The 26,462-nt window shown below is 38.6% G+C and overlaps 3 protein-coding genes across 4 annotated transcripts; 2 read left to right on the top strand and 1 right to left on the bottom strand.

The window, feature by feature from the left end:
* Positions 1-1,063: 1,063 nt before the first annotated feature.
* Positions 1,064-6,323, top strand: LOC116112626 (serine/threonine-protein kinase BSK1-like). The gene is made up of 9 exons (XM_031398744.1): positions 1,064-1,628; positions 1,728-1,863; positions 2,136-2,269; positions 2,352-2,457; positions 3,166-3,251; positions 4,177-4,365; positions 5,018-5,182; positions 5,266-5,379; positions 5,805-6,323. Exons 1-9 carry the CDS (start codon positions 1,260-1,262, stop codon positions 6,057-6,059), a joined length of 1,554 nt encoding a protein of 517 aa, XP_031254604.1. The 5' UTR covers positions 1,064-1,259; the 3' UTR covers positions 6,060-6,323.
* Positions 6,324-8,404: 2,081 nt separating this feature from the next.
* LOC116112625 (ATP-dependent zinc metalloprotease FTSH, chloroplastic) lies at positions 8,405-12,913 on the bottom strand. 2 transcript variants are annotated; one of them, XM_031398743.1, is made up of 6 exons: positions 11,423-12,913; positions 10,725-10,971; positions 10,447-10,630; positions 10,033-10,204; positions 9,667-9,927; positions 8,405-8,500 (listed from the first exon to the last, which is right to left on the bottom strand). In XM_031398743.1, exons 1-5 carry the CDS (start codon positions 12,737-12,739, stop codon positions 9,706-9,708), a joined length of 2,142 nt encoding a protein of 713 aa, XP_031254603.1. In that variant the 5' UTR covers positions 12,740-12,913; the 3' UTR covers positions 8,405-8,500; positions 9,667-9,705. The 2 variants fall into 2 exon arrangements, with proteins under 2 accessions (XP_031254603.1, XP_031254602.1); XM_031398742.1 differs by lacking the exon at positions 8,405-8,500 and having other exon boundaries at positions 9,430-9,927.
* A 1,529-nt stretch (positions 12,914-14,442) lies between these two features.
* LOC116112656 lies at positions 14,443-15,282 on the top strand. The gene has a single exon (XM_031398780.1). The coding sequence runs from the start codon at positions 14,443-14,445 to the stop codon at positions 15,280-15,282; it is 840 nt and encodes a 279-aa protein (XP_031254640.1).
* The last annotated feature ends 11,180 nt before the right edge of the window (positions 15,283-26,462 follow it).

The raw sequence follows: 26,462 nt of genomic DNA, 5'->3' as shown, positions 1-26,462 counted from the left end.
GAGGTCATTATAAAGTTAAATATGGGGATGGAAAATAATTGGGATACAAGGCAGGCAGCAGTATGAAAGCGAGAAAATTGCTGTAGGAAAGGATAAGACAGACAGGGAAAGAGATGGGATTATTTGAATTTAAAAGGGGCATTGCGTTTGATCGCTGTATTTCGTGTTCAACACGCACCGCGTTATCTGTGAAGGAAGGCCCATTGCCTTTAGCTTTTGATGGGAACAAGGTCAGTGAATTTGAAGACAAAACTAAAGCAATTCCATTTCCATACCATTTAATTTATCAAGTCAACTCTGAAGTGGGATCATTTAATAAAATAAGAAACCCATAACGATTCTTTTGTTTATTGTATTAGATGTTTTAGAATATTATCTATCCAAATTATAGCTTTATTAATAGGATATTTGGTTGTTTATTTAGTTAAATTTAGTAGTTCCTTTAGTATATTATCAACAACATCATTCCTCTTAAGTAAAATATTAAGTATTTCAAAGCTATTCAGTTTATAAAAAATCTCTAAATTTTGGTCAATTTTTTTTAATGATCAGAGTTTATTTACAAGAGTTCATTAAACACTTTATAAGTCAAATAAATTAAATAAATTACAAATAACCCATATAGATAGCAAATACCAATGATTAAATAGTATAGTATAGTATTTTATTGGGTATACGTTAATATATAGTATTATTCATGCAATAACATAGTCCAACTAAAAAATTCTATTCATAATTTTGGACTTACTCATAATAACATTGTGAATCACGAGTTTTCTTTTGTAAAAAATAAGAAAGAAGCGCGGCATTTGAAATAGTAATTACAGCCAAAAAGGCAGGTTGGCGCGTAAATGTGAAGAACTAAAATATCGCGAGAAGTTAAAAAGAGAGTAGTTGGACAAAACTACCCCTCATGATGAAAAGGACAATTCAAACAGTAGAAGGAAACAGAGAGAGACAGAGGTTTTTGTCAGTGCAGAGAAATTAAAAAAAAAAAAAAAACAAAATCGTAATGAGAAAAAAGAGAAAACGACTGGCTGCAGCACCTCTCTACTGATTAGATCTCTCTCTCTCTCTCTCTCTCTCTCTCTCTCTATCTCTCTCTTTCACTTACCCACACGAGGGCTTTACTCAGACACAAACAAAACTCTCTCCCATAAAAAAAAGAGAATCTAATATATGCTTCTTCTTCTCTCATCAAATTAATTTACTCAACGCAGCTGAGCTGGGTTCCTTCTGAGTCAAAACTCGACTGAGTTATGGGCTGTTGTGAATCCGCCTTCTTGAAAGGACCCAACTCGGCCGATAAATCACGTAATCATCATCAACAATCTCAACGCAACCGACAAAACAACAATCCCACCCAGCCATCTAACGGTACCGATTCCGCAGCTACTGCTGCTGCTGGCGGCGCCTCCGAACGAACCCCGGCTTTCTCTGAGTTCTCCTTAGCTGAGCTTAAAGCTGCCACAAACAATTTCAGTGCCGATTTTATTGTTTCCGAGAGCGGTGAGAAAGCCCCCAATGTGGTCTACAAGGGCCGTCTTCAAAACGGCAACAATAACCGCCGTTGGATCGCCGTTAAAAAGTTTACCAAATTTGCTTGGCCCGATCCCAAACAGTTCGCTGTATGCATTTATTATCAATTTTGATTTCATTTTTTCGTTCTTATTTTGTTTCATTTTATTCCTAGGGTTTCAATTATTTATTAATTTATTTGTTAATAGGACGAAGCGTGGGGCGTTGGGAAGCTGAGGCATACCAGGCTGGCGAATTTGATTGGCTACTGCTGTGATGGCGACGAGAGATTGCTTGTGGCTGAGTACATGCCAAATGATATTCTTGCTAAACATCTTTTCCACTGTACGTTTTTGTTAATTGAGCTATTAATTGAAGTAATGTTTACTTAGGTTTTTTAGAATTCATTATTACCATTATTGTCATATGTTGACGTAATTACTTGGTATGTTATCATTGTATGGTTTTCACTGAAGCTGCAAAACTTATGGTACTGGAATGTTCTGCTAATGTTGATAATATTCTTGCCCTTTGAATTTGGTACTCAACTGTTGCCGCCTCACCTATGTTCATTTTTTTTTTTTTTTTTGTTATACCATTTTTTACTTACTTGACAGGGGATAATCAAACCATTGAATGGGCCATGCGACTGAGAGTTGCTCTGTATATTGCTGAAGCTTTAGATTATTGTAGTAGTGAAGGACGTCCTTTATACCATGATTTGAATGCATATAGGGTTCTCTTTGATGAGGTAATGTAATAAATTGGGTTAGGATACTGCTTAATCTGGTTTATTGAACCAAAGTAGGTAATTTTGTGACTGGTTTTGGCAGAATGGTGATCCTCGGCTTTCATGCTTTGGATTAATGAAAAATAGTAGGGATGGAAAGAGTTACAGCACAAATCTTGCCTATACACCTCCGGAGTATCTACGAAATGGTAAATACTGTTATGTATATTTCTTTTAATGTGAGTTTTACTGGCCATTTAGTCATGTTTGCTTATCAATCTTTTATAGTCTTGGTATTGGGAATCTCAGCGAGAATCCTTTACAAACAATGATCAAAGCCAACATTGTTGAAGTAGAGGAAAAAAAAGCACTTAACCTCAGAATGATGTTTCTAATCTGCAGAACTTATATGGTGTATAGTTGGTCAGTTTTGGGTTTCCTCGTGTCTTCTGGTTGGCTGTGTAACTTTCCCAGCTTCTATGGCTGCTATTAATATGTAGCATGTTTTACTTGACATTATCTAAGACATTAAAGCTTGTGTCATATAGACTTTCGGAGGTTAATTTCAAAAGATCAATCGAGCTAGAATAATTAAGAGTGATCTATGTTCTATATTTGCGATTGAGAGAGTTGTACCCCATCATACTGCCTTGGCTCTTAAGTGGTTTACCCTGTCTTGTTTCTCTTTTCTTGTTCCATATTGATCTACATTATTGACATCATAGGGTAAATTATGTGGTGATATCCCATTTATTCATTTATGCTTTTATCTGTATAGAAATATGTTAAACAATTATTTTGCATAGCATACTAGTGCTCACTTCCCCGCCTTAGGGTTATATGGTTTGCGATTTTTGTTTGTTTGTGTAAGTACTTTTTGACTTAATGTCCAACTTATATATGTGTGCATATTTTAGGAAGGGTTACTCCGGAAAGTGTTATTTTCAGCTTTGGGACTGTCCTTTTGGATCTCCTCAGTGGAAAGCATATTCCTCCTAGTCATGTAAGTATTTTGCTGTGCCTACTACACCAGTTTTGATCAAAAGGCTAAAATGGACATCTAATTTTGTGGTTTCCGTTTATTGTTCCACCCATTTTGATGTGCAGAATTGCAGAAGATCTGGGATTAAGTAGGGACAATTTAGTTATTTGTTATGGTTGAGAAGGGGAAAATAAATGTTAAATATTTTTATCTTGAATGAATTGTTTAAACCAAATAATTTTTAGTCATGTAATAACTTTTAGAGGTTTACTTGTTTGATCTATGAATGAAGTAAAAGAATCAAGGATTTCGGTACAGAAGGGTGATCCTGAAAGTAGTTTCCAACATAAAGCTAAAAAACATCTTACCCGTAGCATCTGTTTCTAGATTTCTTTTTTGAGCTTTGGTTACGTATAATTTGCAAATTTTTATCTTGAAAAGGGTCAATTCATGTAGATTTTGCACTCAACAGTTTTGTGTTCTTCATTATTTGTTTCCAGTAGTGGAATAATTTACCAGCTATGAAAGTATTAAAGGTTTCAAAACTGAAATGTCCTATGACTTTTTGCTGGTTGTTATATGTATTGTAATTATTGCTATTGCCCTGTCAATTGTTTTTCTGACTTAGAGCTTTAGTTCACCAGTCATTTACTTGGTGGTTGTCTTGGTTTTAGACCTTTTCCTCGAATATTATGCTTGTTGCTTGCCTTACTATTTTGTTAGCTTGAATTTTATATTGTTTTATATGATTTAGGATATTTCTGATCCTGGTTTGTTGGAACTTTAAACCAATTAAATTAAACCTTGACGTCTGTCTTGTTGGAGAATATTTGACGCTGTAGCTGAATGGTGAACTGAGAAATTGATGGTGTATAATAGTTGGGAAAACTGAAAGTTGATTTTTATAGATTTTGTTGTACTAATTTTTTGCGTTCTTTGTATACAGGCTCTTGATATGATACGGGGCAAAAATATTCTTCTCTTAATGGATTCACATCTGGAGGGGAACTTTTCGACTGAAGAGGCTACAGTGGTCTTTGATCTTGCTTCGCGATGCTTACAATATGAACCCAGGGAGCGACCAAATACCAAAGATCTTGTTTCTACACTTGCTCCCCTGCAAAATAGACCTGATGTAATCTGTCTTCTCTGTTTTATTCTTGTTTAATGCTTGCACTAATCATTTTCTTATCTTCCTAGTCTATACAAAATTATCAAGTAGCAATAAGGTAAGTTATTGTTTATTGGGTCAGATGCTGATATTTGTAATTATGATAATTATTGAGATATGACGTAATTTGTTGACTTAACAATTCACTACTTTTCATAACAGGCCACACCATCTATGTTGGTTTCTTTTCCATACAAGATAAAGTAATTTTTATGCAAAGTATTGTATATTCATTGTGTCTGAAGTTATATTAGCTCCTTCAATCTGTTTGCTGGATAGATGAAATAGGGGACGGGTTGCGATTGTAGCTTAGTTGCTACTTGCAACACTGAGGTTGGGTCTGTTGCACATGGGGATTATCCGTTTCCTAAAGTCTTCTTCTTTTGACCGGAAATACTCAACTTTGGCCTTTTCTCTTAACCTTTCTCTGTCTTTTCAGAAGAGGGTGGATATTTTCTTCTCATTTTTGTTTTTGGGTGTATTTTTGAATCTATAATATGTGGACTTCTTCTGTTTCTTACTTTTAGATTATGTGTTTATGGAATACTTAGTGGTGCTTTATGATAAAAGAGACGTACATTTTTTCAGAAGTTAAGGTTCATATTTTTGCTTGTAGGTTCCATCTTATGTGATGCTAGGAATTCCAAGGCATGAGGAAGCACCTCCTACTCCACAACACCCTCTTTCCCCAATGGGTGATGCTTGTTCGCGAATGGACCTCACAGCAATCCATCAGATTTTGGTGATGCAACACTACAAAGATGATGAAGGAACCAATGAGGTAACTGAATTGTACAAATGCAGATTGCAGATTCCTATTCTTAATGCTGTGCTGAATCTTTATTTCGTTATGGATTGATTTAGTTGTCGTTCCAAGAGTGGACCCAACAAATGAGAGATATGTTGGAGGCCAGAAAGCGTGGTGATGTGGCATTCAGGGAGAAAGATTTTAAAACTGCTATAGATTGCTATTCTCAGGTTTGTATGTGCTTCTTTACAGGGTTGAGAAATTAGTATTTCTGTGCTGAGACCAGACCAGATGTGAAGCTTAGGTTGGGTGTAGGTTTTAGACCTGAATGTTTGTCTGGAAATAAAATGAAGTTTTTGTTTTGGAAATGTGAGACCTCAAATTTCAACTAAAATTATGTGACACTTGAACCACTGGAACACATATTGGAAGTCTCAGTTTTTCCCATAGTGGGTAAATTATTAAAGTAGCAGATTGAAATTTATCTTCAGTCACATGTAACAAGGTCCTGAGTGATGAAACATTCTTTGGGGAAAACCTCTGTACTTCCAGCCCTAACTCTTAAGAGTAAAACAACTTTTGATGGTTGAAGAAAACAAGAGACTGTATTGTGATTTGTTAGGGTTTTCTAAATTTCTATTGTTTATATGTGCAGTTCATAGATGTGGGAACCATGATTTCCCCAACTGTATATGCAAGGCGAAGTCTTTGCCATCTGCTATGTGATCAGCCAGATGCTGCCCTCCGAGATGGAATGCAAGCACAATGTGTTTACCCTGATTGGTCCACAGCATTTTACATGCAAGCAGTTGCTCTTGCAAAGTTAAACATGCACAAGGATGCAGCTGACATGTTGAAAGAGGCTGCTTCATTAGAAGAAAAAAGGCAACGGGGTGGGAGAGGTTCTTGAGTGACTGTAACATTCTTTATAACTCTGCTCGATCAATTGTTTGTGGTTGTTGTTGTTGTAAGAAAACATTTGGGTTTTTATGTATGATGAAAGTAGGAGTATGTTTTTCATCCAAAATGTACCATAGAGGGGGGGAGAGATACTTGTTTTGCTCGACTGTTCTATTTTTTACAATTTCAGTGAAATAATCAGTCTTTCATATGTACATGCCAAGATGGATCATGCAATGTAAACTTGATTTGAGAAGGGTACAACTTACTACAAGATTTTTCAATGAACTCTTACCCACTGTAAGTTGGAGTTAGAGCAAGCTCATGAAGGAATGTCAATGTGGATGCCAGTTGTTGTCACAGGTTACGGCAGTAGCTGGGTTCTTGACTCTCATGCCCCCATATGGCAACAATATTTGTGGTATGAGTAAAAAACATGTTCCCACCCAAGTACAGCGAAATGGTAGTCCCCACCTTTCCCAAATTTCATATTCCCACCCTTATATCAACACCTTCACTAATTTTTGAACTCTAATGGAATATAGAAAATGATATTACCAAACTGCCCTTAAAATAACTTAGTAAATTACTTTTTTAACCACCAATCCACTAATGTTAAATTTTCTTATCTCCCTAACAATTTTTTTTTTGGGTTTTCCACTCTCTTCTTCCTCGCATCTTTCTTTCAATCTTCTCTCTACTACTGAACCTTCATTTCTTTCCAATCAACTCCTTCCTTTCTCCTCCTCTTTCCTTTCTTTTTTCTTCTCCTCTCTTTCCTTTCTTTCTTCTCTCCTTCTCTCCATGGTTGCTTGGGCCTCGCTTGGGTTTGGGTCGCCGCATGAGGGCCTCTTCGCGGCTGAATTTTGGCCAAATCGCGGCGGCCTGATTTGGACTTGGTGGCTAGAAAAGAGACTGTTGATTGGATTGTTAAGCTGGGTTCTCAGAAATATGAATTGTGTTGTTTGGGCTTTTGATATGGATGGTTAATATTCGTGGTTTCTCCAAAAATGGTTCTTCCTTTGAAACATTATATTACCTCATTTTATTGTGTTTGATGGTTTCATTGGAAAGAAACGAAGGTTCAGAAGAGAGAAAGTGAAAGAAATTTGAGATAGGGAGGGTGCTTATACACAAATTTGAGACGTGGAGGTTTATTTGGAATTTTTATTTTCATTTCGGATTTGGTGTTTTCGAATGACTATTTTACCCTTCCACTGTCATATTAAACGATTTCTGTCCATTTAAGGGTGGGAAGCTGGAATTTATAAAACCAGGGGTGGGAACGAGATTCGCGAAACCTTGGGTGGGAAAATGTTATTTACTCTAGTAGTATTTTCACAACCCGTGTTTTTTAGAACCGTGTCGAGTTGTAAAACTAGTCAGAAAGTCCCTTTTTGAATACCGCGAGTTGGTAGTTGAGACTTGAGACTACTGTAATTGATTAGATTCTGTCCTAAAGCAATGTGCAGGAAATAAGGTTGGTTTATTGCTCATGTTTTGGCTTCTTGCTCGTGGTGGGACAAAGCTGTTCTTCTTCTATGCTTGAGAAAATAATACGAGGTGCCGTTTGTAGTTTTCTTTTCTCTAACAAATTCTTACGTTGAAAAGCAAACACGAAGGATCTTGTTCTTGGTTCAACCGAATAGCTGACAGTTTTTTCATGTTCGAGGAAGCACCGAAGCAGTATGCCGTCCATCTTTTGCGGTTTACAGGAAGACATCTCCTTTCTTTTAAGCGACAATTTTCATTCCCAGTTTTTCAAAACTTCGTTACATGGTGTCACTGTCACATTTTTCAAATCTTCTTCAAATCAAATTCCAATTCAAGCTCAAAGGGGGTTCTTTATACTTGTATTAGCAGCAATCTTTATACAGTAGCCAATCCAATCAGTGATAAAACAGGAGCTGCAAAAGCTAATTTCTTTCAATTTGAAAGTCTGAAACTTCCCACCGATTTTATTATAAGATTTTGACTGATAACATAGTGATCCATTTTTGATAAGTTCGTTCGACCCTTGTGCTAACACATGCCATGTCAACATTCTGGTTCAGCGATTCAACTTAAGTCTTTGGCAGCCAAAGTAACGTAACCAAACTTTCGTCTATAGATCAATGGAAAAAAGAAACAGTTCTTCCAAATGTTCGATCTATAATATCATCATATCCATACTCTTGAATTTATTGGAGACTGCATATTGGTATATATGTTTGTTCTCTCAAGGAAATGTGGAGTTGTATTGAGTATTGACAAGTAGATTGCTGATACATACGTTAATGGTCTTGGTAGAAAAGAGAAAAAAGAAAAAAGGCTGATCCTTGGCCTCTCATGTGTTGGCTCTGCGAACAGCCAAGCAGAAAAAATAATTTGTGGGACATATCCTCCTAATACGCCCTTCATATTTCTAATTTGGAAAAACAATTAGTTGGTTTTACAAGCTGTGTACGAAAACTTATNAGATTCGCGAAACCTTGGGTGGGAAAATGTTATTTACTCTAGTAGTATTTTCACAACCCGTGTGTTTTAGAGCCGTGTCGAGTTGTAAAACTAGTCAGAAAGTCCCTTTTTGAATACCGCGAGTTGGTAGTTGAGACTTGAGACTACTGTAATTGATTAGATTCTGTCCTAAAGCAATGTGCAGGAAATAAGGTTGGTTTATTGCTCATGTTTTGGCTTCTTGCTCGTGGTGGGACAAAGCTGTTCTTCTTCTAGCTTGAGAGAATAATACGAGGTGCCGTTTGTAGTTTTCTTTTCTCTAACAAATTCTTACGTTGAAAAGCAAACACGAAGGGTCTTGTTCTTGGTTCAACCAAATAGCTGACAGCTTGTTCATGTTCGAGGAAGCACCGAAGCAGTATGCCGTCCATCTTTTGCGGTTTACAGGAAGACATCTCCTTTCTTTTAAGCGACAATTTTCATTCCCAGTTTTTCAAAACTTCGTTACATGGTGTCACTGTCACATTTTTCAAATCTTCTTCAGATCAAATTCCAATTCAAGCTCAAAGGGGGTTCTTTATACTTGTATTAGCAGCAATCTTTATACAGTAGCCAATCCAATCAGTGATAAAACAGGAGCTGCAAAAGCTAATTTCTTTCAATTTGAAAGTCTGAAACTTCCCACCGATTTTATTATAAGATTTTGACTGATAACATAGTGATCCATTTTTGATAAGTTCGTTCGACCCTTGTGCTAACACATGCCATGTCAACATTCTGGTTTAGCGATTCAACTCAGTCTTTGGCAGCCAAAGTAACGTAACCAAACTTTTGTCAATAGATCAATGGAAAAAAGAAAAAGTTCTTCCAAATGTTCGATCTATAATATCATCACATCTATAATCTTGAATTTATTGGAGACTGCATATTGGTATGTATGTTTGTTTCTCTCAAGGAAATGTGGAGTTGTATTGAGTATTGACAGGTAGATTGCTGATACATAGGTTAATGGTCCTGGTGGAAAAAGAAAAAAGAAAAAAGGCTGATCCTTGGCCTCTCATGTGTTGGCTCTGCGAACAGCCAAGCAGAAAAAATAATTTGTGGGACATATCCTCCTAATACGCCCTCATATTTCTAAATTGGAAAAACAATTAGTTGGTTTTACAAGCTGTGTACGAAAACTTATAATACAAACATGATTTTGATGGCTACAGAAGCAATCAGGCAACAAACAGCTCAGCTTGCCCATCAATGAAGAGGCTCATGAATTCTTCCCCATCAACAGTTTCTTTCTCTATGAGGAGTTGAGCAAGCTTGTGAAGTATGTCGATATGGGTTGTGACGATCTGCTTGGCCCTTGAATATGCCTTCTCTACTAGTTCCCTTACCTCCGAGTCTACCACATCTGCGGTTGCCATGGAGTAGTCTTTCTGAGAAGACATCTGCAATGGAAACAGGCAAATCCATCATTATGACAATGTTCATAATGCAGAAGGACTTACGGTCATGATAGAGTAATGACTACTAAAATATATTAATAATCTTACTTGTTGACCCAAGAAGGGATTTCCACCAGGTCCACCAATGGCAACTTGTCCAATTTTTTTACTGAACCCAAATCTCTCAACCATCTGCCTTGCTACCCGTGAAACTTGCATGAAGTCATTTGATGCTCCTGTTGTCACATTTTCCTGACCAAAAATTACCTCTTCCGCAACCCTGCATCGGTATAAGGAGTTTGTCAGATGAAATGAGGTTGAATGCTGAGATTTACGAAGATCTTGCTCTTCTTGTTCAAATAAATGTCTCAAGATTCCATGAATCCAGCCCATTTGGTTTGAGTTTGAATAAGAACCATAGGGGGAAACTGATATAGTTATTATATAAACTCTCTTCAAGAGCAACAAAAACACCAATAATGTTTATAATGCTAACCAAAGCATTAACCAAGATGAACTAACCTTCCACCAAGTGCAACAGCCATCTGATTCTCCAGGTAGCTCCTGCTGTACAGTCCAGACTCAAGCCTCTCTTCACTTGGAGCGAAAAAGGTAAGACCACCAGCTTGGCCACGGGGAATGATGGATATCTTGGCTACAGGATCGTACTCAGGCATGAGTGCACCAACTAAAGCATGGCCAGCCTCTGCAATTTGGAGTACACATACAGAGTTAAACACTCAAAAGCAACTTGCAGCTGAAAAAGCAAGGCAAAAATAGAAAATTCAAATAATAACTACCATGATAGGCAACTAATTTCTTTTTCTCATCTGAGACGACTGCATTTTTTTTCTCAGGTCCAGCAATGATCCTCTCAAGAGCATCAGAAATTTCATCTTTACTTATTTCCTTGAGGTCACGCCTGGCTGCAAGAATGGCTGCCTCATTCATCAGGTTCTGCAAGTCAGCTCCAGTAAAACCTGGAGTTCTTCTAGCAATTTTTTCAAAATCCACATCCTTTCCAAGTGCCTTTCCTCTTGAGTGCACCTGTAAGGGAGACAAAAAGGGGTTAGGAGATACAAAACAGGTTCACATGTCTTCGACTGGACCACACGATCAAAACAACTTGTATCAGTAAGTTCAAACCGCCCAACACAAAAGAAGAATTTGATCAACATCAAAGGCAAAGATTTGTATTTGAAACAGACTTCAAACTATCAATACTGTTTACACAAGGACAGACACTGTTACAGATATACAAGTAAAGCTCGCAAACTATATATAAATAGCTATTGCATATTAGTTGGCAAACTACCTCCTATAAAATGACACAGTTAGTTATATTCACATGTATCTCCATATATCTCAAAATAATTTGTTAAGTACAAAAAAACCTTCTAAATCTTTGATAATGCAAATATTCTATATCAACTCTAAACAAGTGAGTTAAACTACAAAACTTACTTAAGGTAAAAAGCAAAGTTTGTACAATGCTTACCTGAAGAATCTTAACTCTACCAGCAACATCAGGCCTGTCAACGGTAACTTGCCTATCAAACCTCCCAGGCCTCAACAAAGCCGAATCAAGAACATCCGGTCTATTAGTGGCGGCCAATACAATAACACCAGAATTACCTGAAAAACCATCCATTTCAGTCAAAAGCTGATTAATTGTCTGCTCTCTCTCATCGTTTCCTCCTCCAAGCCCTGCCCCCCGCTGTCTCCCAACAGCATCAATTTCATCAATGAACACAATGCAGGGAGCCTTCGATTTCGCTTTCTCAAACAAATCCCTCACTCTTGATGCACCAACACCAACAAACAACTCAACAAACTCTGAAGCTGCGCATGAGAAAAAGGGAACTCCGGCTTCTCCAGCAACCGCTCTTGCCAACAAAGTTTTACCAGTTCCTGGTGGTCCTACTAACAAACACCCTTTTGGAATTTTAGCTCCTAAAGCTGTATACTTATCAGGATTTTTCAAAAAATCTACAACTTCTTGTAACTCCAACTTTGCTTGGTCAGCACCAGCCACATCAGCAAATGTAACACCAGTTTCAGGAACTTCCTGGAATTTGGATTTTGATCTTCCAAAATCCATGGGACCCCCTAATCCGCCTGGACCACCAGGCCCGCCCTGAGCCCGACGGAAAAGGAAGAACAAACCAGCGAAGGCTAGAAACGGGAACAATAAATTCCCGATGAAGTTAAAAAGTCCATTACCGGAATCACCCTCGGAGACCGAAATATCGACACCGTTCATGGCTAAAATGTCGATTAGGTCCGGGTCATTGGGGACAATAACACTGGCACGGCGGCCATCCACGGCTGTCAACTGAAGGGCAGAACCGTCTTTGCTGAACCTGACTCTTTCAATTTTACCCTTCTTGACAGCGTTTAAGAATTCGCTGTATCGCCATTGGCTGCCTTCAGGGAGGTCAGAGGATTGAGACTGGGGTTTAGGTGCTGTTAGGAGAAGGTTTTGAGCGAAAGGTGAAGAATTTGAAGGGCTAGGCCTCGTGGGCTGGGCTTCGATTACCGGTGGTGGTGTGTTATCAACGGCTAGAGCTTGTGGGGTTAGCGAAGACACTACCAAAGCAGCTAAAGTGGCTTCAGTTGATAATTTTTTCGTTTGCGACGATGATGAATTTGGTTCTTTCTTGTTGAGGATTGAGTGAAAATTTTGGGACCTTCTATTTCCACAGAAGAATGGGAAAGATAGTGGGGATTTGGTAGTTTTGGGAGTTGGAGGCGAGATTAGGATTTGAGAACCAAAGAAGTTAGAAGAGAGCAATGGGTTGGTTGTTGAAGCCATGGCTGTATGGTCTCTTAGATTCGCTTCCCTCTATCACTCTTTATATTATCTCCTCAAATTGGAGTTGATGATGAGGGTGAGGTTACAGCGTACGCAATCCTGGAATGTTGCGTACACAATTACGTAAATATATTGAGGGCTGATTTGGTAGTATGACTATGAACTATGAAGTGCTGAAAATTTTGTACATTGAACTTGCAGTTCGAGAGGTAATAAGAGTGTTAAGTTGGTTTACTCCAAGCCATATGTCTAAGTGTTGCTTGTTTGCTTCCACGTGTGCGATATAATATCCAGTCACTTTGATCTTTTTGTAAACAACTATTCCAATCAATGTGCACTTCTTTTTTTTTTTTCTTTCCTTTAATTATTTTTATTGTACAAAAGGCTAAATGGAGTAATTTGACTAATTTCTTAACCAAAAACCATTATTAGGTTTCGAAGAATTAATTAAGATATGCCGCAAACTCGGACACCCAATAAAAAAAAAATATATTGACTAACCCACACATGGTCCTGGCCGAAACTAAAAGGCCCAACACCAATTTAATCAAAACCAAACAGCTGGTCATTGATCTCAAAGGGATGCAATCCAAGCGCGTAGCTTCTGAAGAGGAGAGAAAGGAGGAAGAGACTGACAACTTGAAAAAAATTGATGAAGATTTGAAAGCTATAAGAATTTGAAGGCACTAGAATCAACAGTTCAAGAAATTGAGGTGGAATTGGAGTGTGTTTTCAGGTGTTTGATTAGGATAAGAGTGTCTCTTCTCAACACTCTTTAACCACTAGTATATCTCCATGAAGTCATGAAGACAAGTATATTTTTTTTTATCTCCAATGGCATCCCCGGTTTTTAAAAAGGGTTTGCAGTGCTATTATTGTAGGGAGGATGCATGCTGCCTACCTTGATTGACCAAACCCTTTGGTTGGCAAGAAATAAGAGTTGTTGCTGATTCAGGAATGATCAAAATCATGCAAGTATGTACATTTAATTCTGATTAAGCTCAAGGCCATAATAATTGCTCGTGTTCTGAAAGTATAAATTAGTTTTTTTCATAGTATTATACTGCAATATGCATGGTTGAACGATATTGTTATGATTCTGATATCATTACTATCTGGGAAGCACAGTGGCATACCATTCATGTGAATCTGCATCTTACTTCTTTAAAGTTAATTAATTGTAATCTCTCGCCCAATAATGCAAAAATAATATGAAATTAGTGCAACTGTTGGTAGATCAACAGCATAATTGACTTCAATTAATTGATCCCACTGTGCATTCAGGTTGAAGCTAGGTATTAAAAGGAGCACCAGGCTGTCAAGATTCTTCTTGTTCACATACGCAATGCTATGATGGATCTTTTGTCTGGCTACGATAATGGCTGAATGTGGAGAATTCAATTAAGAAATCCGATTGCAGGTGATGATATTGATTCTGCCTGGGAGGCAGGGGTGCATGCTCCTCGTGTGAAGCCATAAATTATTATGTTTTGGTCGATATTTGATTAGTGTCAACTCTCTATGATGTCGCCGTAATTTTAGGAAGCTCCATCACATGATTATTAGAAGAAGCCCTTCAGAAATGTGACTCCTTGTCTACTCTATAACTCTATATATATTGCTCTTTTATTTCAGAGAACCCATCCAACTTCAGCAGTTGGTCTCTCTTAAATTGGATTTTAGCTTTCCTATCAAAGAAGAAGATGGCCCCAAAGGTTGGTTCACATACTCGTTCTAGCAGTTTACCTTCAAGATCTCACCCTGTAACTTCCAAAGTGGAGGAGCATTTGAACAGGTTAAAGGCCTCAGAAGCCACATCAACATCATCAGTATGCTACAAATTGAGAGCACTCGAAGACTTATATGAGTGTGTTGATGATATGCTTCAGTTGCCAGTCGTCCAACAAATCCTGTCCAATAATTGTCATGACAAATGCATCGAAAATCTGTTGGATGGATCCCTCACGGTGTTGGATGTGTGTAGCTCAACGAAAGACATCTTGTCACAGCTAAAGGATTCTGTTCAAAATTTTGAATCTTCCCTACGAAGAAAGAGAGGAGAAACTGGCCTTGCTAATGAAGTTAGAAACTACATGAACTCTCGAAAAAACATCAATAGGGTGGTCTGCAAGATTCTCAGAAATTTGAAGGGAAACGAAAAGAAACAGCTTCTTGACAAGGACTGCAATCTTCTAGCTGTTGTTGGCATTCTAAGAGAAGTTGAAGAGATTAGCTTCTTAGTTTTTGAGTCCGTCTTATCATCCATTTCTCAGTCCAAGGCAAGAGCAAAGCCTGGAAGCTGGTTCATCATTTCAAAGTTGATGCGACCAAAACGAATAGTTTGCGAAGGAGAAGTTGAGGAGATTGATGAATTGGATGTTGTAAATGTGGGCAAATGCACAAGTTTTGAGCGATTGCAAATTTTGCTCAAGTCTTTGAAGGCATTAGAATCAAACATCCAGGATCTTGAGGATGGATTGGAGAGGATGTATCGGCGTCTTATCAAAAGCAGAGTCGCCCTTCTCAATATTCTCAGCCAATAGTTCTTGACCTCAGGACGTCAATGCTAATCTTAGTACTTCAACGGCATTCCTATTTTTTGAAAGGAACTGCCTTGAAATTTTTACATACCATATTGTAAATCAATACATAAAATATTGTACATGACACTTGGAGTTGAATATATCTGATGCCAACCATTGATCTCATATCTCAGCTTATTTTTAGTTTTAATATTTATTTTACTTTACTTTCTTGGATATGAAAGAATCAAATTTGGAAGCAAACAGAACACATAATTGCAAATTAGACAATTACAAAGAAGAAAGAAAGTATGTTTTGTATAATAATTAAGCAAGACATCATCAATTGTTCCATCTTCTTAATACTCAGATTTGTTTAAATGAACAAGAACATCTTTACAGCCATAGATACCCTTGGTCCTTCGTCTTTTATATGTTAAATTGTAACAGGTCAATTCATGTATTGCATAATTTTACATTTACAGTTAATGTACTGAACTCAGTAATAACTTATTGCAATAATGCAACAGCTATTGCATTTCTGATTTGAAGGGTGTGGCAGAATGCATGTTACCTAACCTTCATTGAGCTCCGTTGGCAGTCCACTTGGAAAAAATAAAACCTGAGTGGTTGCTGATTCAATGAAATTATCAAAATCATTTAGCTAAACGCCACCATGATTCCTCATGTTTTAAGAGAGCTAAATTATTATTGTTGAGAGTATTATACTGCAATATGCATGGATGAACGATATAGTCAAGATACTGGACTCATTACTGTCTGGGAAGATCATTGGCATGCTAATTGTGTGCATCTGCATTTTATTTCCTTTAAGTTTATTAACTATTATCACTCCCCCAATAATGCAAAAGTAATGTGGTATTGCTGCAACTGTTTGAAGATCCAAGGCAGGACAGCAATGGTGTTTACAACATATTTGAAATTAATAATTCTGAAATGAGGTTATTTGAATCTTGAAAGTTAAAAGCATAATTGACTTCAATTAATTGACCCCATAACACCATCAAGTTGACAATAAGTATCACTAAATTAAGCTAAGCACTAGGTCGTCAAGGTTCATATTGGATCTTTTGTCTGGCTATAATAATGAATAAAAGTGAGAAATTCAATTAAGAAATTAGATTGTCGGTGATGTTTATTGATTCTGTCTGGGAGGCAGGTGGCAGGCTACTCGTGTGAAGATATAATTTATCCTGTTTTGATCCATATTTGATCAGTTTTGAACCTCTCTGATGCAATTATATTGGTGAGATGTCGCCGTAATTGTAGGAAGCTCCACCACATGATTGATGAAGCCCTTAAGAATTAGACTCCTTGTCTATCTCATGTCTCTATACCTCTACATATAGCTCTTTCGTTTAAGAGGAACTATCAACTTCAGTACTACGTCTGTCCCAAATTGAGATTTAGCTTTCCTATCAAAGAGGAAAATGGCCCCAAAAGTTGGTTCACATGCTCGTTCAAACAGTCTGCCTCCAAGATCTCATCCTGCAACATTGAACTTGGAAGAGCATTTGAACAAGTTAAAGGCCTCAAGCCACATCAACATCATCAGTATGCTACAAATTGAGAGCACTCGAAGATTTATATGAGTGTGTTGATATATGCTTCAGTTGCCGTTGGTCCAACAGTTTTATCCAATGATCGTCACGACAAATGCATCGAAAATGTGTTGGATGGATCCTTCCAAGGCATCGGATATGTGTGCTCTACTAAAGACATCTTGTCGCAGATGAAGGAATCTCTTCAAAATTTGAGTCACCTCTCCAAAGAAAAAGAGGAGAAACTAGCCTCGCCAATGAAGTTAGAATCTATATGATCTCAAGAAAAAACATCAATAACTTAGTTTGCAAGACTGTCAAGAATCTGAAGGGAAACGAGAAAAAACACTGTTCGTTTTTATGATGCTGGTTATTCAAAGAAGAGAGAGATAAAAAACTAAAACTGGACATCAATTTTCATTAGACAAAATCTGCATATAACATACTTCTTCTCACTGTTTCACACACCATCAGAATACTTTTCCTTAATCTCAGCTAAACCACTCAAAAAACTAACAACTTCATTACAAAGACTGAGCCAATAAATAAAAGATTAACATTAAATTACAGTAATCTTAAGCCACTGAACCGTGAAGCACTCCCATGCACGTCCATGCAGAGCAAAACTTTTCCAGGTTTTTCATACAATCGGCAAACCAAACTTCCAGCACAGCATCAACCTTCAACACTCCACCTTGGTGCTTTGGCTGGAAACACCAAGTTTTAGCCTCAAGGCTTCAAACTTGATTTGCATATGCCTTTGTCATGATATCTGTAACCTGGTCTTCCCCTCGGCAGTGAACTAAGTTCCCTTCTCCACACTGTTCAGCTTCCCTAACAGCTGATTATTAATCTTAATATGCTTTGTTCTGCCGTGAAGTACAGGGTTCTTTGCCATTGCTACAGCTGACTGGTTATCACACAAAATCAAAGTAGATCCATTTGCATTTGCTGTAAGTCATTCAGCATCTTCCTAAGCCACCCAGCCTGGTTCACAGCTGCTGCGGCACTGAGCCACAGTTTCCTGCTTCCTTGACAGCCAACTGATTGCACCCTCATTCAGGTAGAACACGTAAAAAGAGGTGCTCTTGCATCATCCAGGGTCCACCCCAGTCACTGTCAGTGTACCCCATCAGCTTCAGACTTTCGGATTTCCTGAACCAATGCCTAACATGCAGGTTCCTTTCACATACCTCACATACGTTTGGCAGCTTTAAGGTGCAATTCACTTCGGTTGCTCATAAACCTTGAGAGGTAACTTGCTGTAAACATAAGGTTAGGTCTGGTGGCTGTATAATACAACAGACTCCCACTAAGCTTCTGTATTTCCCTTCATCAACTCTCTCTGCACCATCTGTTTTGCTTAACTTCAAGTTGGGAACCAGAGGGGTATTCACTGTTTGCAGTTCTCCATTCCAAACCTTGAGAGAAGCTCGGTTGCATACCTTTGTTGACAAACAAAAATCTCCCCAACAGCTCGAGTTATCTCTATGCCAAGGAGTACTTCCTCAATCCCAAATCTGTCATTTCAAATTCACTTGCATATCCAACTTGAATGGTCCAATTCATCAGGATTACTCCCTGTCACCAACAATCACAACGTATAAAAGACCACACACTCCCTTTCAGTTTTCCTAATGTAGAGGTGTGTTCATTAGGACTTCTAATATATCCAAGGCTGCTATAATGGTTATTATTCGGCTGTACCAGGCTCTAGGTCCGCTCAAGCCATAATATGCCTTCCTCAGTAGGTACACATGGTCCCCTTTCCCTCAACCTGTAGCCTTCGGTTGCTCTACATACAACTCCTCTGAAATCCATCCATTCAGGAATGCAGACTTGACATCCAGCTGAAATTTTCCAGTTGAACTGAGCTGCAAGAGCCAACAACAGCCTGATTGTGTCTTGCCTAGCAACCGGGGCAAAGGTTTCTGAAAAATCAATGCCTGGTTGCTGTGCAAAGCCCTTCACCACCAACCTTGCTTTATGCTTGTAGATTGAGCCATCAGGGTTGATTTTCAGTTTAAAATCCTTTAACCTGAATGACTTTTCTTTTTTCATCTAGGTACCAGTTTCCAGGTTTGATCTTATTGATCATGCTCAATTCTTCCTGCATTGCACCTCCAAACTCAATTTTGCAGCATCAAAATAGCATCTTGGCTCCACCACTGCCGTATTACACCTTTCATCACATCAGCCAAGGTTCTAGTTCCTCTTACAGCATGATCTTCTTCCTTATTTGAATCTGCCTCTTGAATCAGTCCCTCTCTTCTCTCATCTTGACTTGATTCAACCTGCACATCAACCCTTTGTTCTTCCAATTCCAGACTCCACATTCAACCTTAATGTCCCTTGTGACTACAATCCTTTTGGACTCAGGAACATAACTCTATAGGCTTTAGAGTTGCTGCTGTAGCCTTAAATATCCCAATTTCTGCCTTGTCATCCAACTTAACCTTTTGCTGGCTGGGATCATTACACAGGCTATACTTCCAAATTCTTTCAGGTTCCCTACTGTTGGCTTGATTCCAGTCCATGCCTCAATTGGTGTTTGATGTTTGACAGCCTTGGTGGGCAGCCTATTCAGCAGGAAAACTGCTGCATTGACAGCTTCTCCCCAGAACACTTTAGGGAGGCTTTTTCCAGTCATCATACACCTGGCCATTTCCATAATAGTTCGTTTCTTCTCTCACAAACACCATTCTGCTGAGGGGTATATGTGCTGAGAACTGCTGCTGTATTCCAGCTAGGCTGCAGATTGTCTTGAACTCATTTGCGGTGTACTCAGTTCCATTGTCTGTCCTTACTGCTTTGATCAAGGTTCCAACTTAATTCTCCACCAGCAACTTGAATTGTTTGAACACAGCAGCCTCTTCATTTTTCTGCTTCAAGAATAGACCCAACCACCCTTGAAAAATCATCAATGAAGAGTACAAAGTACCTGCTGCATTTAGAGATTTCGTTCTTCATAGGGCCACACACATCCGAGTGGATCAATTGCAACTTGTGACTTGCTCTCCAGGCTTGATCCGAAGGAATGGTGGCCTGCTAATTTGCCAAGTTGGCAGGCTGTGCACAAAGTCCTTTTCTCTTCTATTTCGGGTAGGTCTAATACCATGTCCCTTGACTTGAGTTCTTTGATTCCAAGGTAATGAAAATGTCCAAGCCCTCTATGCCATAACTCAGACTCTTCAACCTTGGTGATTAATGCTGAGTTTTCTGGTTTTTCCAGTCTAGTGGAAAGCTTTTGTCAAGCATTCCTTACACTCAACAACTCCTTTCCTTCTCTATCCTTTATAATGCAAGAATTGTTTTGGAAATGCAAGGTAAAATTTTTCTCTAACATTTGACCACACTTAACAAGTTTTTTGCAATTTTAGGTACAAACAAAACGTTAGAAATAACCTTAGTTCCGCCTTAGTTTGACTACCACATCTCCAATCCCTCTTGCTTCTACATAGTCACCATTTCCAATCCTAACCTTGGAGCTGTATGTCCTGTCCACCTGACAAAGTTCTCCACATTTGCTGCCATGTGGTTGTGCATCCGCTGTCTATCCCAAAAATCTCCACAGGTCTGCTTGAGTAGCATGAAGCTACAAACAACTGTTCTGATTCATGGTCTGCTGCTGTTCATCTGCACTTTGTGCTGCTGTGGTGCTGTGCAGCCTTGTTCCTGCACACCTTCATGTGGCCGAATTGTTTGCATCCCCTGCATTGAATCCCAGGCCTAACCAGCACTTGTTGTCCGGATGTCCCTTCTTTTTGCAGTGGGAACATGGTGGATAACTTCTTCCTCCACTCTATTTTCCCCACTGTCCCCAGCTCTCTCTTTTCCTCTCTTATCCCAGCATATCTTCTGTTATTCCCTGCGTATTCACTCCCTTTTGAGCAGCCAACATAGCACCTTCATTTGAGTCCTCCTGCCTCTCAACCTTCTTTGTTCTTGGGCCTGCAGGGCATGAACCAGTTCAGTGAGGCTGATTTAGGAGAGATCTTTTGAATCTTCTAAGGAATATATCTTGGACTCAAATCTTTCCGGAAGGCGACTAACACCTTTTCAACTATCATCTTGTCACTCATCTCAACTCCCAACAATCTGATTTTGTCACCACCACTCATGAGTCTATCTACATACTCTTTACCTTCTCTACCTCCTGCATTCTCAGCATTTCAAACTCCCTGTGCAGATTCATGACTTGCATGTTACGGGTTGTGTCACTTCCCTGAATTCTTCTCTTAGTCATCCCAAGCCTCCTTTGCAGTTTCACACGCCATTACCTTGTAAATACAAGGTTTGTTACTGCCGAATGTATGTAGAGAGAGCTCTTGGAGCTTTGGACATTTCCTCTTCATACATTCTCATTTGGTTCAAGGTTGGTTTAGACCAGTTGGGGTGGCTGTTTCTCCTCTTCCACATATTGCCACAGCCCTTGTCCCTTAGGTAGGCTCTCATTCTAACAGCCCAAATGTGATACTGGTCCCCATTGAACACTGGAGGTGAGAGAAACGCAGATTGAAAGCCATGCGTGAAATTGTTCAGGTTTTTGAAAGACTTTGGTTCTTGCTAAGGCTGAAGTTTGATGGTGATTTGGATGAGTTTTTGAGTGAACTTGTTAGACGTTAGTTGGTTGATTCAGCTCTGAACCATGTTCGTTTTTGTGTGCTGGTTATTCAAAGAAGAAGAGAGATAAAAACTAAAACTGGACATCATTTCATTAGACAAAATCTGCATATAACATACTTCTTCTCACTGTTTCAACAACCATCAGAATACTTTTCCTTAATCTCAGCTAAACCATCAAAAAACTAACAACTTCATTACAAAAGAGCTGAGCCAATAAATAAAAGGATTAACATTAAATTCAGTAAATCTTAAGCCACTGAACCGTAAGCACTCCCATGCACGTCCATGCAGAGCAAAACTTTTCCAGGTTTTCATACAATTGGCAAACCAAACTTCCAGCGCAACATCAACCTTCAACAAACACCTCAGTGGTTCTTGACAAAGATACAATCTTGTGGCTGTTATGGCATTCTAAGAGAAGTTGAAGAAATTAGCTTCTCAATTTTCGAGTCCATTTTATCATCCATTTCTCAATCAAAGGCAAGATCGAAGCCTAGCAGCTGGTTTTTGTTTCAAAGTTGATGCGACCAAAACACAGAGCATGTAAAGAGAGGTTGAGTATATTCATGAAATGGACATCTTGAAAGAAGCCTTTAGCAGCAGAAGCTAAGCAAATGCACAAGTTTTGAGCAATTGCAAACTTTGCTGGAACCCCTCAAGGCATTAGAATCAAACATCCAGGATCTCGAGGATGGATTGGAGAGGAGCATAGGTGTCTTGTCAAAAGCAGAGTCTCCCTTCTCAATATTATGAGTCAGTAGTTCTTTTTCTTAAAATCCCAGGACATTAATGCTAAACTTAGCATCTCAATGGCATTCCAGTTTTTTTGAAATGAACTGCCTTGAAATTTGTACATACCATATTGTAAATGAATACAATAATATATCTGATACACCATTGTGTTGAGAATATGTCTCAGCTGCTGATTTGGCATGATGAGGTGGCTGCTGATTTGGTCAAGGATTGCTGCATAATGATGTTTTGCTGATTTGGTGCTGAAGTTGTTAAACGTGTGTATTTTTAGATTTAGTCTTTGAAGTAGACTGGTCATGTGGCTTGTTTTTAGGAATACGTTATCTCAGTAGTGAATGTTGTTAGTGGAGTCATGTTCAATGTTTTTAGCAAGTTTGTTACGTATTTCTGTTACAAAATCCTGTATATATTTGCTGTGATTCAATAAAGATTGTGGCAGTTTGCAGTCTGTATTAAGCCTTTTTTTGCGTTATAGTTGCTCAGATTTTGTTCTTGCACAATTAAGACTACAAATTGGTATTAGAGCATTTTTCTTAAGGGATCTGTGTGACGTTTGTGAGTAGTGTTATTTACAACCAAACCAGAAAACAGAAACCTTGATTAATGGCTTCCAATGCCTTCTCTCCAGTTTCTCCACCAGTTTTCACTGGTGAAACTGCACACTATCATACATAGGCAGTTAAATGTCTCTTATTTGCAAGCTGTGGACCTCTGGGAGGCAGTCGAGGAAGACTACGAAATTGACCATTACCTGACATCCCACTATGCAGCAAATTAAGGTTCCAAGGAGAGAAGAACTAAGAAGTTCAAGGCCAAATCATGCCTCCATTCAGCAGTGTCTGAAGCATTATTTACCAAGATCATGAACTTGGAGTCAGCTTTTGAAATCTGGTAGTATCTCAAGGAGGAGTTTCAAGGCAACGCGAGAACAAGAAGTATGCAGGTGTTAAATCTCAGAAGGGATTGAGCTCCAAAAGATGAAAGAATCTGAGACTGTCAAGGAGTATGCAGACAGGCTTTGAGCACTGTTAACCGAGTGAGGCTTCTTGAGTGCAGTTTTTTGACAGAAGGATGTGCAGGAAATTCTGGTGACCTTACCTAAGAAGTTGAAGCCAAGATATCTGCTTTGGAAAGTCTAGAGATCTTGCAGAGATCTCATTGGCAGAACTTTTAAATGCTTTGCACACAAGAGCAAAGGAGACAAATTAGAGAGGAGGGTCTATTGAAGGTGCTTTACAAGCAAAGTTGCAAATCTATAAAAGTGGTAAAGACAGAAGACAAAATGAGGAAACACAAAGGTGCTGGAGCCAACAGTAGTAATGGGAATGCAGGTGCTCAAAACAACAACAGTAATGCTGGAAGGTTTCCTTCATGTCCTCACTGTGGAAGGACTAATCACTCTCAGAACAGGTGCTGGAGTAGGCCTGATGTTAAGTGCAATAGAGCAATCAAATGGGCCATGTGGAAAGAATTTGCAAGAGCAGAAGTAACCAACAGGAAGATGAGGCTAAGGCTGTGGTTATGTAACGTTGCTGTGATGGCGCTACAGAGTACAAAGATGCCGGACACACAAAGTGGGTGGAAGCCATGAAGAGAAATGAGAATGATTGAGAAAAACCATACTTGGGAGCTTGTTGATAAACTCCAGATAGGAAAATTATTGGAGTTAAATGGGTGTTTAGAACCAAATACAACTCAGATGGTTCAGTCAACAAGTATAAAGCAAGACTGTTGTTAAAAGGTATGCTCAAGTGTTTGGTGTGGACTCTCAGAGACCTTTGCACCTGTTGCAGGTTAGATACCATCAGAATGTTACTGGCATTAGCTGCACAGAGGGGTTGGAAAGTGTATCAACTGGATGTAAAGTCAGCATTCTTAAATGGTTTCTTACAGGAGGAGATTTATGTTGAGCAACCAGAGGGATTTGTGGTGAAAGTCATGAGGACAAAAGTGTATCTACTAAGGAAGGCTTTGTATGGTCTTAAGCAGGCACCAAGAGCCTGGTACAGCCGAATTAATGATCACTTGTTAAGCCTAGGCTTTGATAAGAGCCTTAGTGAAGCCACTTTGTATGTGAGAAGGTGGATTCTGACTTAATATTGTATCTGTTTATGTTGATGATTTGCTTATCACAGGAGGAAATGAAAAGCTTATTAAGACTTCAAGACAGAAATGTTCAAGGTGTTTGAAATGACTATCTGGCTTGATGTCTTATTTTCTTGGAATAGAGGTGAGCAAAGGCAAGAAGACATTTTTATTTGTCAGACTAAATATGCAAAGGAGATTCTAAAGAAGTTTCATATGGAGAGTTGCAAGGCTACAACAACTCCATGGTTCAGAAGGAGAAGTTCAGCAAGGATGATGGGTCTAACAAAGTTGATGAAGGGTTATAGATCAGCTTAATAGGCTGCCTGATCTATCTCACGCAACCAGGCCTGTATCTTATATGCTATGAGTATGCTTTCAAGATTTATGCACTGTGCTTGAAGTGCATCTTCAACAGCAAAAGAGAGTTGTCAGATATGTGAAAGGCACTGCCAACTATGGTGTTAAGTTCTCACAGTGTTCAGTCCTTGAATTTCATGGCTTCTCAGATAGTGACTGGGCAGGTTCAATGATGATATGGAGCACAACTGGATTTTGTTTCAGTTTGGTTCAGGGTGTTCTCATGGTGCTCTAAGAAGCAAGAGTTGGTTGCTCAAGTACTGCAGAAGCTGAGTTTGTGGCTGTTCAAGCAGCTGTCAATCAAGCTCTTTGGTTTAGGAAGGTGCTAATTGATCTACATATGGAGCAGAACGAAGGCCAAAGATTTTGGTTGACAACAAGCAGCAATTCAAGTAATCCCGTCTTCATGGCAGGACAAAGCATTTTAAAATCAATATATTTCCTAAGGGAAATACAAAAGGAAGGAGAAGTATGTTTGGCTTACTGCAGAACCGAAGATCAAGTGCTGATATATTTACCAGGCCTTGTCCAAAACCAGGTTTAGTTTCTAAGAGAAAAGCTAGGAATGTGCAGCATCTGATCCAAGGAGGAGTGTTGAGAATATGTCTCAGCTGCTGATTTGGCATGATAGTGTGCTGCTGATTTGGTCAGGATTGCTGCTAATGGATGTTGTCTGATTTGGTGCTGAAAGTTGTTAAACGTGTGTATTTCCAGATTTAGTCTTTGAAGTAGAGCTGGTCATGTGCTTGTTTTTAGGAATACGTTATCTTAGTAGTGAATAAGTTGTTAGTGGAGTCATGTTCAATGTTTTTAGCAAGTTTGTACGTATTTCTGTTACAAAATCCTGTAATATTTGCTGCTGATTCAATAAAGATTGTGGCTTTGCAGTCTGTATTAAGCCTTTTTTTGCGTTATAGTTGCTCAAATTTTGTTCTTGCACAATTAAGACTACACTTGATCTCATATCTCAGCTCAGTTTTAGTATTAATATTTATTTTACTTAATTTTCTTGGATATGAAGACCATCTAATTTGGAAGCTATTGAAATATGATCAAAAGTGCTGTAAAAAAGAAGATGTAGGTATGATCAATCGTTTTGAACGGTTAAGGAAGTTACACCGATGAAAACTGATGTTTAGTTATGTAATGTTGTCATGTTAAGTTACATCTTAACCGTCAAGGTAGTTTTGCTTTGAAAATCTATAAAAATGGATTGAGTGTAAAGTTGTAATATGGCACGTGTATGAGTTTTTTATGAATGAATTTATCTTTTCTCATGCATGTGTCATCTTATGAAATAGAAGCCTGAGGCTTGATTTGTTTGGCTTCCAATTTCCAAAAGAGCAAACAGAGCATGACATTGCAATTAGACAAATAAAAAAAAATAATGTAACAACTATCACAATTTCGCTTTGAGGGGTGTAGGAGGATGCATGTTACCTACCTCAGTTGAGCTAAAACAGTGGTTAGGAGCTGACCTGGAAAAGAAAAAAACTGAGTGGTTCTTATTCAATAAATTACGATATTGCATTATCATCATTTTAATACATATTAACCTTGAAATTATCACGATTCCTCATGTTCTGAGAGTTCTATAGTTTATTGTTGAGAGTATTATACTGCAATATGCATGGCTGAACGATATTGTCAAGATTCTGGTCTCATTACTGTGCGAAGCACTGCAATACCATTCGTGTGCATCTGCATTTTATTTCTTTAAAGTTACTAACTGTCATTGCTGCATATTGTTGGAAGATCCACGGCATGACAGCAATGGTGTTTATACAAATTAGAAATTTATAATTCGAAATGAGG

This window comes from Pistacia vera, unplaced genomic scaffold (assembly GCF_008641045.1).
Source record: "Pistacia vera cultivar Batoury unplaced genomic scaffold, PisVer_v2 Contig665, whole genome shotgun sequence".
Lineage (NCBI taxonomy): Eukaryota > Viridiplantae > Streptophyta > Magnoliopsida > Sapindales > Anacardiaceae > Pistacia > Pistacia vera.
Note: the sequence above shows the minus strand (reverse complement) of the source record. Positions and strands in the feature narration are given on the sequence as shown.

Excerpts from the sequence above, each read along its gene's own strand:
- LOC116112656 (XM_031398780.1), top strand. The coding sequence starts at position 14,443 with ATGGCCCCAAAGGTTGGTTCACATACTCGTTCTAGCAGTTTACCTTCA.
- LOC116112626 (XM_031398744.1), top strand. The coding sequence starts at position 1,260 with ATGGGCTGTTGTGAATCCGCCTTCTTGAAAGGACCCAACTCGGCCGAT. Across the intron at positions 1,864-2,135 it reads TGCTAAACATCTTTTCCACT|GGGATAATCAAACCATTGAA; the intron begins GTACGTTTTTGT and ends CTTACTTGACAG. Across the intron at positions 2,270-2,351 it reads ATAGGGTTCTCTTTGATGAG|AATGGTGATCCTCGGCTTTC; the intron begins GTAATGTAATAA and ends TGGTTTTGGCAG.
- LOC116112625 (XM_031398743.1), bottom strand. The coding sequence starts at position 12,739 with ATGGCTTCAACAACCAACCCATTGCTCTCTTCTAACTTCTTTGGTTCT. Across the intron at positions 10,631-10,724 it reads GAAATTAGTTGCCTATCATG|AGGCTGGCCATGCTTTAGTT; the intron begins GTAGTTATTATT and ends TCCAAATTGCAG. Across the intron at positions 9,928-10,032 it reads ATCCCTTCTTGGGTCAACAA|ATGTCTTCTCAGAAAGACTA; the intron begins GTAAGATTATTA and ends TTTCCATTGCAG.